General features: G+C 38.5%; 1 protein-coding gene across 6 annotated transcripts in view; it reads left to right on the forward strand.

The window, feature by feature from the left end:
* Trdmt1 (tRNA aspartic acid methyltransferase 1) overlaps positions 1-6945 on the forward strand; it is a 48370-nt gene extending 41425 nt beyond the window's left edge. For 2 of the 6 annotated variants that reach the window (XM_060372970.1, XM_060372969.1), the window contains one exon: positions 3926-4814. In XM_060372970.1, the coding sequence (XP_060228953.1) occupies positions 3926-4128 (203 nt within the window). In that variant the 3' untranslated portion in view covers positions 4129-4814. The other 4 variants (XM_060372968.1, XM_060372966.1, XM_060372967.1 and 1 more) reach the window with 4 other exon arrangements.
* The last annotated feature ends 5712 nt before the right edge of the window (positions 6946-12657 follow it).

A 12657-nucleotide genomic window follows, 5' to 3' on the forward strand; every position in this document is an offset into this window, starting at 1 on the left:
TATGCAATATTGATGAATGTTTGTGAGGTGAAGAATGGGTGAAAGAGGTTGTGTTTCAGATTCTAAATAATAAATCTTCAGATGAGGTGTTGGAATACAGTCCTGTATGCTGACAACAAGTTGACCATTTCACTTAACTATTCTTGCTATTTGCTTTTGTGAGCCTAACAACAACCAGGTTTATTTTCTACTCTCTCTCCTTTTAAAAATTTATCATTGTTAAAGTTTGTACTCACATACTTAGGTATTTTTATATGTATGTATGTCTGTGCATGTGTGTACGAATGTATGTGTTTATGTGAATAATATTTCAAAAATAGAGACCATAACTTTGAGAGGGAGCAGGGGTGGAGGCATAGAAGAGATTGGAGGGAGAAAAGGGAAATTCTGTAATTGTATTCTATTTTTTAAAAAGATTTATTTATTTATTATATATACCATGTTCTGTCTGCATGTGCACTCAGAAGAGGGCACCAGAGCTCCTTTTAGATAGTTGTGAGCCACCATGTGGTTGCTGGGAATTGAACTCAGGACCTCTAGAAGAACAGACAGTGCTCTTAACCTCTGAGCCATCTCTCCAGCCTGGATTCTATTTTTTTAATTCAAAAAAGAAAAGTTAACTTTTTCTTTTTTTCCTTTTTGGTCACCTTATTCAGTATTCAATGTTTTAGAAATTGTTACTGAAGAAAGGCACAGACTTTATTTTGTCTTAGTTTATGTCACAAAGTGAGAAAATTGTAGAGAAAGAGCTGAGTGTTAGTTTCTAGTCTGCTTTTGATTTCTAGTCTGCTTTTCTAGTTATTTTTTTTTTTTATTTTGGACAATCAAATGTACTCTGCACACTGCTTAAGAGAAAAGCTGTGGATTGTCTAATCGAAATGGATTCCTAAGGCGCAGTCTACTGATTATTTTACATCTAGACTTGTACACTGTGGTCATATTGAAACTTGGTAATGCGTGCAGAGGGGAGACAAGACTCAGACCAAGCTAGAGTCTTTGCTTGTTCTACCTTATATCGACTTTTTGGTTTTAGTTTACTTGTTTGTAAAATGTGGATAATTATAATACTCTATGAGGTATTAGAACAATTGAGTGAGTTGGTCTATTTAAATGCTTATATAATGTCCTAGACAAGAAAATGTGGATTTTTAAATTATAGAGAAATAACTTAAAAGTATTGCATTTGTTTGTTTGTATGTTTGTTTGGTGTGTGTGTGTGTGTGTGTGTGTGTGTGCATGTGTATTGGTCAGAGGCTACCTTGGAGGAGCTAGTTCTCTCTTTTAACCATATGGGTCCCATGAAACCATGGCACTGAACCATATTGGTAGACCCTAGAAATGGGTAATTTTTGTTTTGTAATTTTCATAAATACTTCTTCTGTTTTAAATTTTGAGGTGAATAAAATAGAATTTCTTGAGGTTCTTCAAATATATATATGTAAAAAATATATATGAAGAGTTTTTTAATTTTTCCTTTTTTCTTTCCATTTTTTATTTTATTTTTTTATTAATTATACTTTATTCACTTTGTATCCCCCCATGGCCCCTCCCACATCCCTTTCCAATCTCACCCTTCCTCCCCTTTCTCCAAACATGCCTCTCCCCAAGTCCACTGATAGGGGAGGTCTCTCTCTCCGATCCTAGTCTGTTAGGTCTCTTCAGGAGTGGCTGCATTGTCTTCCTCTGTAGCCTGATAAAGTTGCTCCCCATCACACGGGGAGGTGATCAAAGAGAAGGCCAATCAGTTCATGTCAGAGACAGTCCCTGTTCCCATTACTATGGAACCCACTTGGACGCCGAACTGCCATGGCCAACATCTGTTCAGAGGTTCTAAGTTACCTCCATGAATAGTCCTTGGTTGGAGTATCAGTCTCAGAAAAGAGCCCTGTGCCCAGAATTTTTGGTTCTGTTGCTGTCCTTGTGGAGCTCCTGTCCTCTCCAGCTCTTATCATTTCCTACTTCTTTTATGAAATTCCCTGCCCTCTGCCCAGAGGTTGGCCATAAGTCTCAGCATCTGCTTTGATACCCAGTCTTTAAGAAACTAATCAAGAAGGAGGACTCTGGCTAAATGATCAAACCCCATACAGAAAGGCAAGGAAAATGGACATCAGAAGAGGGAGAAAACAGGGAACAGGACAGGAGCCTGCCACAGAAGGCCTCTGAAAGTCTTTTAATTTTTAGTTCATTTATTTTTTAAACCTTTTGATTAAAACACATTTCCTCCTTCCATTTTATCATTTTTTTGTTATTGTTACCTATTTTAAATTGCTGAATGCTCTTCTGAAATATATGTTATGCTTGAGTTGACAGTCTTACCCAAATGTAACCATAGACACATGACACAACTGTCCTTCATTTGTGTTTCTAGCATTATTGGCTGTGGGTACAAAAATGGACATTGTCTGTGCCATTTGTCCCCTAACAATAATAGATTCATATTGATCTGTCTGTTCATTTTTATCCTGGTGTCTCGTGACTGAAAACTTGCATGTGTGTGACCAGCTGGCTTTGGGAGAGAAATACCAACCTTTGCTGGGAAAAATCTGCTGTCTTGACCTTGTTCTGTATTCTGTGTGACTTTGTTTTTGAAGACTATCATTACTTTAATTTTTCTAAATTTATTAAAAACTATATAATTTTCCATTACTTAATTTAAACTTTAATATCTGAATAAAATAAAATTCGGTTTCTAAACTCACCTTTTCCTTTAGTGTAGTCTTAATATTGCAAAGGGTCATTTCCTAGCATAGTGTAAAGTATTATCTGTAAATGCGTTTACAGTCCTGTTTATTTGCAACTAAATAGTGTTTGAGATTAGTAATGTGCTTGCCTGTGGCTTACTATCTTTAAGATAAAAGCTTCACAACCATGCTAAATTGCAGATGACAGCTTTATTACAGTAATTACTGTTATCTTTTTGCAGTCAATGTAGAGTCTAGTATTGGTAAAGTGACTTTACCTAATGTTCTTCATTACAAATGTATGAAATTGTACTGTTCATAGGGTCTTTAATTATTTCCTTTATCTTGTTTTATTTTATTTTATTTTATTTTGCTTCACTTGTTATTTCAAAGCACATTGAATGTGACTAAATCAGATAGGAGAAAATCAGTTTATGAAAGCAAACTGTAAAAACCAGCTATATACAGAATATATTAGGAACTCTTATACCTCAACAATAAAAAGAAAATAATCCAACATAAAAACTGTAAAAATTATCTGAGTATACATTTCTTCAAAGAAAATAGGCAGATAGTCAATAAACACATGAAAAAGTTACTAGAGAAATTAGTTACTAGAGAAACATAAAACCACAGTGCAATATTATTTCATACCCACCAGAGTGAACTAAAATCTAACATCTCTACAAACATTAAATAACCTTTAGATACATATCCAAGAAAAAACTTCTATAATATCTATGCTTTATTAAATATAATATCCCAAAGTGGAAATAACTCACATGTTTACCAGGTAATGAATGGATAAATAAAATATGTATTAAAATTAAAATATTATTAAGTAATGAAAAATAAGTACTGGAATTTGCTATAATGTGAATGAAACGTGATAATTGTAAAAAGGCAGACATAAAACATATCACTTGATTCCATTTCTGTGAAGTTAGAATAGCTAAATCTGTAGCAATAGTGGTTGGGGGTGGACAAAGAGAAGGAACTGTTGATGGGTGCAGCAGTTTGCTACTTTGTGGGTTCCTTTCTCTCTTCGACCGCTTTACTTCCTTTTCAGTCTCCTAACACTAGATAAGAAAGAAAAAGGGATAGGGGGGAAAGTGGGCATCATTATTGTTAGACAAATTACTGCTGATTAGGGGCTTGAGTTCCTTGGGACAAGTTTGATCCTCACCATCAGGATATCTAATTTCTCCATGTTTCTTTGCTACTTAACGAACTGCACCTGACAGCATCCAGCCACCAGCCAGCCATCAGCCAACCACCACCTATCAGAGCTCTAGCATTTGTATGTCCTCTGAGAAGCCTCAGATTCCAGATGTCACACACTTGCAGAAACTGCCTGCAGCTGGCAAAACCACACGCCTGCCGAAGCATGAGGCAAATCATAGTCAGCTGTTTGAAAGCATTCCCATATTTCCACATCTGGGATTAAAACAAAAACATACTCACATGATATTTCTGTGTTTTTTAAAGAAATCAAAATTCTCACAATTTTTTTTAATTTTGAAGTAATGAAATGGTGTTTGAGAACTCTATCCTAAAATGCATGAACCATATACTTTAAAAAGGTAAATTTTGTGGTATGTAAAGTAGAGCTCTATAAAAGTGTTGTTAAATAAAAGAAGCTAGCAAGAAAAATAGTAGCAACCACTTTTCTAAAGTGTATTAACACATATGTTTTTGTGAACTCTGCAAGTACATGTTTGCATTAACCATACTCTGATATTATGTGATATAATTGTATTATACAGCATCTCATTGTATTAGCATTATAGAATATATTATACCGTATTTTGGCCTCCAAATTCTCATTTATTAGTACAACTTCATGGTCATATTAGCAATTTACCATCTTTTGTGTTTTAACAATGGGTATACTTTCTGGAAATTGTGTCCCTAGGCAATTTCATCATTGTGTGAGCATCATAGGTTATACTGTCACAAATCCAACCGCAGCGTCTCACGGTGACACATTGTATACACCCTCCATATGGGTAAGACCTTCACTGACCGTGACGCTGTCGAGAAGCGTGAATGTGTTTATAAAATAACCATCGTGCTTTTTCTAAAGGGATCTTCTATTTCTGGAAATCAGGATTGCAAGTGATTATATTGTAAAAGCCACCTCTGTTTTCTAGGATTTCCCGGGAAGATAACAGTGAAGCAGCGGTACCGTCTGCTCGGCAACAGCCTCAACGTGCATGTAGTAGCAAACCTCCTCACAGTCCTGTGTGGATGATTTGAAAATGCCTCTGAGAGGTGTCAGCATTTCTCAAATTCTAGACAGTAATTCTAAAATTCAATTTGAATTAATTCATGTGAAATGTAACTAAATTATTTTAGTAGCATTTTAGTGGGAAATTGGGAACTTATTTAGTACATATAACCTGTGGCTAAACAGGTCGTGGGCCCTAGGGGGTAACCGACCACCATTATTGCTAAATGGACATAGTATTACACGATTCGCGATGATTTATTGTTATAGCATAGATTACTGTTTCCCTAAATGTTCATCAAGTAAGTTTCTTGCAGTAGGTGGCAACACAAAAACATTAAATTTATGTTGCTGTAGCCCATAAACTTCACTTTACTGTTTTGCTTTATGGGCAAATATTTTTATAAATGTTTAAAACATCTATATTAAATATCTTCCATATATGCTATAAACAGATTTAAGAATGTTTGAATTTTTATGTCTATAATTGTACTTTATAAAGTATGACATGAATAGTATAATAATCCTTAGGAAATAATCTTTGTATGTTAAATTAAAAATTGTTTTATAGAACACGGAGAAACAACTGGGTATGGGCCTGGAAGCTTCAACCCTTCTGGCCAGCTTTCATAGTTCTGGAAGGTGCTATTCATGTATTAGAGAAAAAAAATAGTCATTCTTCTTTACTAGCTTCAGACCTAGTAAGTTACAATAAAGCCTATTCTGTTAAGATATGCCCATGAATGTTATGATTTGATTTAAGGCCTGATCAATGAGATGGAACCCATACTTGGCACTGTTACCTGGTTCAAAAACCTATGGCTAGACAGATCATGGATCCTAATAGGTAACATACTACCATTATTCTGCTAAATGAACATAGTATTAAATGATTCCTAATGATTTGTTGTAATACCATAGATTAGTGTTTCTCTCGGCATTCATTAGGTAAGCTTCTTACAGTAGATGGCAATACAGAAACCCAAAACTTGTTAACATGCAGAGTGCGAGACTGTGGGGTGCTCAGTCCTAAATGGGATATACTCTCAGTGTCCTCCTTGCCAAGGCTCTGTGGTCATTACAGAAGAGGGAGCAAAAGACTGTAGGAGCCCTAAGTGGGAGATGACTTTAGGAAGATAGTGTTTTTCAGGCACAGCAGGACAGAAGCTAGGTAAGCTTTCTGATGGCCTGGACCTTGACACGTACACCAGTCTGGCTGTAACTCAGAGGAATCTGTTCGGAGTGCCAGAATGAAAGGACAGTACTCAACCTGGCTTCCTCTTTAATCTGATTCTGAAGATAAAAATGCATTGTTCTGTCTTCATTTGCACATACTTCCTTTTAGTTTGCTATTACCAAAGTGCTTTTTTTTTTTTTATCAGCCTTTGGATTAAATTTGTCTGTTGTTATATTTTAAGAAATATGGCATGGATTATGTGCCCTTAGCGTTATATTGCTGCTATTTCTATATGGTACTACACCATCCTTTATTGTTGACTGTCTCCAGTCAGTGTGTTCATGGCATTGGCAAATGATGGATAAAATGTGTTCAGACATATACTGGAATGTCAGTGTTAACTGGAAGGAGTTTATGATACATGCCATGACCTGGGTGAGCCTTGGGAAACTGCTAATGAAAAAAGCCAATTATGAAAAGACTAATGTGATTTTATTCCACTGTGAGTTCCATAGAGGCAGGAATTAGGGCAATGTTTGCCAGGAGTCAGCAGGAGGGAGTTAGTGTTTAGCAGGCACAGTTTCTTCTGTCTGGGAAGACAGCAGGTTCTGAAAGTGGGTGGCGTTGATGGTTGGACATTGTGAATGTGTTTCGTGCCCCCAAACTGTATCCTCAAAACCTGTTGAGTTGCTAATTTTATTTTATTTATATTATGCTGAAATTTTTAAAATTACTTTTTCTGAACTCAGGTAAATATGGGTATATCACAGCTATAAGCTATATATGTATCAACAGTCACATTTTATCTATGTGTTTAAAGATGAACCTCATTAAAGTACAATCTGAGATTATTGTGATACACTTTCATGTAGGAGATCTTCACTGCTGAAAAATTCTTATCAAGAACATGGTTTACAGTTTAACTGCACTATATATGCTTACAATTATGTTGTAGTTATAAGGTCCAATGCCTCATGGAACAGTATTATAAGTGCTGAGTTAGATTGTCACAACTATGAACACATTCGATAGGTCTAGAGAGTATTTACTTATTTACCATTTACTTGGGAAACAAAATATGGCTTTATAAACTTTTAAGGGGCTGAGAGGTGGCCAGCAGTCAGCGCGCTCACTGTCCTTGCCAAGGGTCGGGGTATTCCCAGCACATATGTACTGTGTTATGTAATTCTCAGGCACTTAGTCCTTGCCTCATAATTTACATGCTTCAGAGGCCCCAGACTAACGAATACATGCAACGTAATCAATACAAACAAGGTGGTTTATATTGGAAAATAATTTGGAAGATGGGTAGTCATCATAGAAGTGAGCTCTGGACCATCTTTAGTGGCAGCCAGTAAAGTCCAGGAATGGAAGGGGAGGGAATGTGTTACCTCTTCCTGTGGGATCAGCTGACCTTCTCCAGAGGACCTAACACGTTGAGTTCTGGCTATTAAAGCAGAGCTGCAAGTCCCCTTGCCTTGCAAAGTGAGCAGATACCTGCAGCTGCCAGCCAACTTGTTCTCCTCAACAGCTGGGGCCTTTGAAAGAAACTCACAGTTGTACTAATAAATGATGAGGGCTTACCCAGTGCTAAAAATGTTAGGATAAACTATTGTTTGAAATTTTCCACTTCCCTCTTCCCTTCCTTCCTTCCTTTTCTCTCCCCTCCCCCAAACCTCCTTTCCTTTTTGAGCCTATCTCATGTAGTTGAAACTAACCTCAGGCTTGCAACGTACCTGAGAGTGATCTCGAACTTTTGATTCTTCTGTCTTCCTGCCTGGATGTTGGTGTTACAAGGTATATACTACCACAACTGGTTTATGTGGTCTGGAGGCTGTGCCTAGTCGATAGCATGACAATTTGGCTTTTTAAAGAGGTAAATTTATTTGATGGAGAAGCTTTTCAGTTTCCCTAACAGCCTGCACCCCTACTAAGCATCCATATAATGATGGGTGGTGCTGTGCCCAGTGCAGACAACTCTGTAGGTCCTCCTCCCCTATCTGACCCTAGCCTGTCAGGTCTCAGTAGGGCTGGCTGCACTGACTTCCTCTGTGGTCTGGCAAGACTACATCCCCAGGGGGAGGTAATCTGAGTTCATGTCACAGATAGCTGCTGCTCCCCTTTCTAGGAAACCCACTTGGAGACTGAGCTGCCTATGGGCTACATTGGAGCAGGGGGTCTAGGTTATCTCCATGAATGGTCCTTGGTTGGATCATCAGTTTCATCAATCCCTGGGCCCAGTTTTATTTTCAGTTCTATTGCTCTCCTTGTGGAGCTCCTATCCCCTCCAGAACTTTCTATCTTCCCCTTCTTCCATAAGGTTCCCTGCACTCTGCCCAAAGTTTGGCTAAGAGTCTCAGCATCTGCTTCCGTACCCTACTGGGTACAACCACTTTGGAAATCAATCTGGTGCTTTCTCAGAAAATTAGGAATAGTGCTATCTCAAGATCCAGCTATATACCACTCCTAGGCATATACCTGAAATATGATCAACTATACAATGAGGACATTTACTCAACTATGTCCATAGTAGGTTTATTCGTAATAGCCAGAATCTGGAAACAACCTAGATGTTCCTCAGCTGAGGAATGGATACAGAAATTGTGCTACATTTATACAATGGAATACTACTCAGCAATTAAAAACAAGGAAATCATGAAATTTGCAGGCAAATGGATGGAACTGGAGAAGATCTTCCTGAGTGAGGTAACCCAACCCAGTAGCAGAAAGATACACATGGTATATACTCACTTATTAGTAGATATTAGCCATATAATATAGGATAAACATATAAAAATCTATAATCCTAAAGAAGCTAAACAGCAAGAAAGACCCTAGGGAAGATGCTTAATCCTCATTCAGAAGGGCAAACAGGATAGACATCGAAGTGGGAGAAGACAGGGAACAGGGCAGGAGACTACCACAGAGGGTAGGATTCGTTAAAAGAAATTACATCCTGTCTTTGGCTTAAATTTCAGCCTCATTCAGATCAACATGGTAGCTAGGGGAATTCTGAGGAGGGAGGAACGGAAGCTAAGGAGAATTAACACTGGTTGAGTTTGTTAGCTTGCCACAGAATAAGGGAGCATTTGCTGTTCAGCCTGTACTAGCGTGATTGCTAATTCATTTTGCAGGTGGATCATTGAATCTCCATCCAAACCAAAGAGATTCTGCTTACTTTTTTGTTTTGACAGCTTCATTATGTAAAATCAAGAGATTTCTACAAGCCAAGTCAAAACAACAAGGACCCAATTTTGAGCTCACATGGAGTATTTAAATGTTTTCATGTGTTGCTTATGCTGTTTAACAGAAGCTTAACCTGTGCTGGAGTTGTATCTTAGTGACAGAGTGTGAGCTCAGCATCCTCATAACAGTCTAAACTTCAGCTTACACATGTACATGTACACACACATACATACGAAAAAGAGAAGGCAGTAGGAGATAAGAGAAGAATTTTCGTGTAATTTGCTTTTCACTGAGGATAGCCATGTAACTTTTAAGTGCCACCGACCTCCGGCTGTGGACTTTGAGATGAGGACACAGGCTGAGTGGCTTCTGGAAGGGGGTGAGTACATTTGTGTGGATTATTTTTAGACATGGCCTTTGGGACCCTTGACCCGTTCAACCTTTCTGTCAGCATTTGCTGCCAGTGTGCACTGCATACAATCATCATGTGAGCCTGGCAAGACTCTCCTGTTCTGATTATTTTTCCTCATTCATCAGCTCTGTCTACCATATGCCTATAAGATGTTGTTTGGAAGAACTCTTCACATGCTTTACTAGAGGACAATAAACATCCAGACATTTTTATTATCAGGTTCTAACAGCCAACCTGTTGCAAACATTTTCCCTCTTCATCACTTTGCTACTAAAATTTTGAGGTTTCTAATAAAACAAATTTTCCCTTTGTGTTTCTGTTTCTTTGGGACTTGTAAGATATTTTAATATAGGATATGTGTGTGCTTCAAAATATGTAATCACAATTCACACTGTATAATCTTTTTTTGTGAGATTTTAAAATTTAGTATCAGTTTATCTTGGTTAATTTATCTCACGAATTAAAATATTCAGCTGGACATGATGGCATACACCTTTAACTGTAGCACTAGAGAGGCAGAGGCAGATGGATTTCTGTGAGTTCTGGGATAGCCTTGACTACTTGTTGAGTTCCAGGACAGCCAGGAGTATTTAGCGAGACCCTGTCTCAAAGGAAAAAAAAATCTTTAAATACGCTATACAGACCTATAAAATAATAAATATCTGAAGAAAGTTATGCCCCTTAGTGCATATTAATTGCATTCCTATGACCTTTGTTAAAACTCAGGAGGCACGGGAATAGCGCTTCCTCAAGATCCAGCTATACCACACCAAGGCATATATCCAAAAGAGGCTCAAGTACACAATAAGGACATTAGCTCATCCATGTTTGTAGCAGCTTTATTTGTAATAGCCAGAAGCTGGAAACAGCCCAGATGCCCCTCAACTGAAGAATGGATGCAGAAATTGTGGTATATCTACACGGTGGAATATTACTCAGCAATGAAAAATAAGGAAATCATGAAATTTGCAGGTAAATGGTAGGATCTGGAAAAGATCATCCTGAGTGAGCTATCCCAGAAGCAGAAAGATGCACACGGTATATGCTCACTCATATAGACCTATAATATAGGATAAACCTACTAAAATCTGTACACCTAAAGAAACTAATCAAGAGGGAGGACTCTTGCTAAAATGGTCAATCTCCATCCTGAAAGGCAAAGAGGGTGGACATCAGAAAAAGAAGAAAAGAGGGAACAAGTCAGGAGCCTGACACAGAGGGCTTCTGAAAGGCTCTGCCCTGTAGACTATCAATGCAGATGCTGAGACTTACGGCCAACCTTTGGGCAGAGCGCATGGAATCTTATGAAAGAAGTGGGAAATAGTAAGATCTGGAGAGGACAGGAACTCCATAAGGAGAGCAACAGAACCAAAAAATTCTGAGCACAGGGGTCTTTCCTGAGACTGATACTCCAGCCAAGGACCATGCATGGAGATAACCTAAGACCCCTGCACAGATGTAGCTCATGGCAGTTCAGTATCCAAGTGGGTTCTATAGTAATAGGAACAGGGACTGTCTCTGACATGAACTGATTGGCCTGCTCTTTAATTACCTCCCCCTGAGGGGGGAGCAGCATTACTAGGCTACAGAAGACAATGCAGCCACTCCTGATGAGACCTAATTGACTAGGATCAGAAGGAAGGAAAAGAAGTCCTCCCCTATCAGTGGACTTGAGGAGGGACATGTGTGCAGAGGGGGGAGGAAGGGAGTGATTGGGATGGGAAGAGGGAGGGAACCACAGGAGGGATACAAAGTGAATAAAGTGTAATTAATAATTTAAAAAAAACCTCAGGAGGCAGGCACCAGTCACTTGGAAATGAATATACATTCTTTCAGAAATCCTGCTTGAATCAGCATTCACTCTTAAGGTGGAATCTACTATGGCACCACAGACCCTCAATGAGAGAAGGTTTATTCCTGTGGATTTCTGATGGGAAGCTGTCCTTGAACACAGTACCAGACAAGAGAATCCCTGTTATTAGAACCTCCACAGAGTCCCTGGGCAGAGTCCAGGCAATGATAGGTGGTGTCTCAGCAGGACTTGATCCATAGACAGGGCATGTATCAGCATTCCAGCCTACTTTATCAGAGAAACTTCATAGACTCTCAGATAACCTTTAGATTTTAGGCAAAAGCATGATATTAAGAATTTTAAAGTTGTTCACTATATGTGAATGTTCCACTATAGTGGTTTCCTTGTGATATTTTGTCCCATGCACATGAAGTACTTTACTTACACCCCTGCTGTCCCCATTACCATCTTTTGTTCCTCTTAGCTTTAAATTTATTTGATCAAGAAACACAAGCATGTTCAAAAAAACTATTTTGCCTTCTCCTTCCCTATGTTTTCAAATAAATTTGTTTTGTATTTACCATTGCTTCTGCGTCTTTAGTTTCTAAAATTCCTTATTATACTTTTTTATTGTGTCTGTGTGTTCTCAAGTGCATACAATTCCATGACATAGAAAGGCCAGAGGACAACTTGCAGGAGTCAATTCTCTTTGCCATGTATGTCCTAGGGACTGAACTTCGGTCATGAGGCTTGGCAGTTGAGTCATCTTTCTGGGCTTATTTTCAGCTACACCAAATACTAATAGCACTTGGTCTCAAATACAGCATGACTGGTTCCTAAGGCTTCAAAAAATCTTATTTTTGTCCTATAAATAGGAGCATAGAAAGTTTTATTAAAAGTAGGAGAGAGGTCCCTCCCCCCACCCGGACTCTCCTTTTCACTTGTACACTGTTCTCATGTCTTTGCTTGCACATAGATGGTCTGCTTGTGTACCTGCTGTGCATTCAGATGGTATTTTGGCATCTGTTTGTACTGGGAAAGACTGAGACTATGAGTGGATGTGGTTGTTTAGCTGGGTCGGCTCTATAATCAGATGAGATCACCTAGAGGAGAGGGACACAAACAGGGTGGGTCTGGAGCTGCACTCCTGGTTGTCCTTGGAGATTTTGACAAGCTTCA

The sequence above is a fragment of the Meriones unguiculatus genome, chromosome 19 (genome assembly GCF_030254825.1).
Source record: "Meriones unguiculatus strain TT.TT164.6M chromosome 19, Bangor_MerUng_6.1, whole genome shotgun sequence".
Taxonomy (NCBI): domain Eukaryota; kingdom Metazoa; phylum Chordata; class Mammalia; order Rodentia; family Muridae; genus Meriones; species Meriones unguiculatus.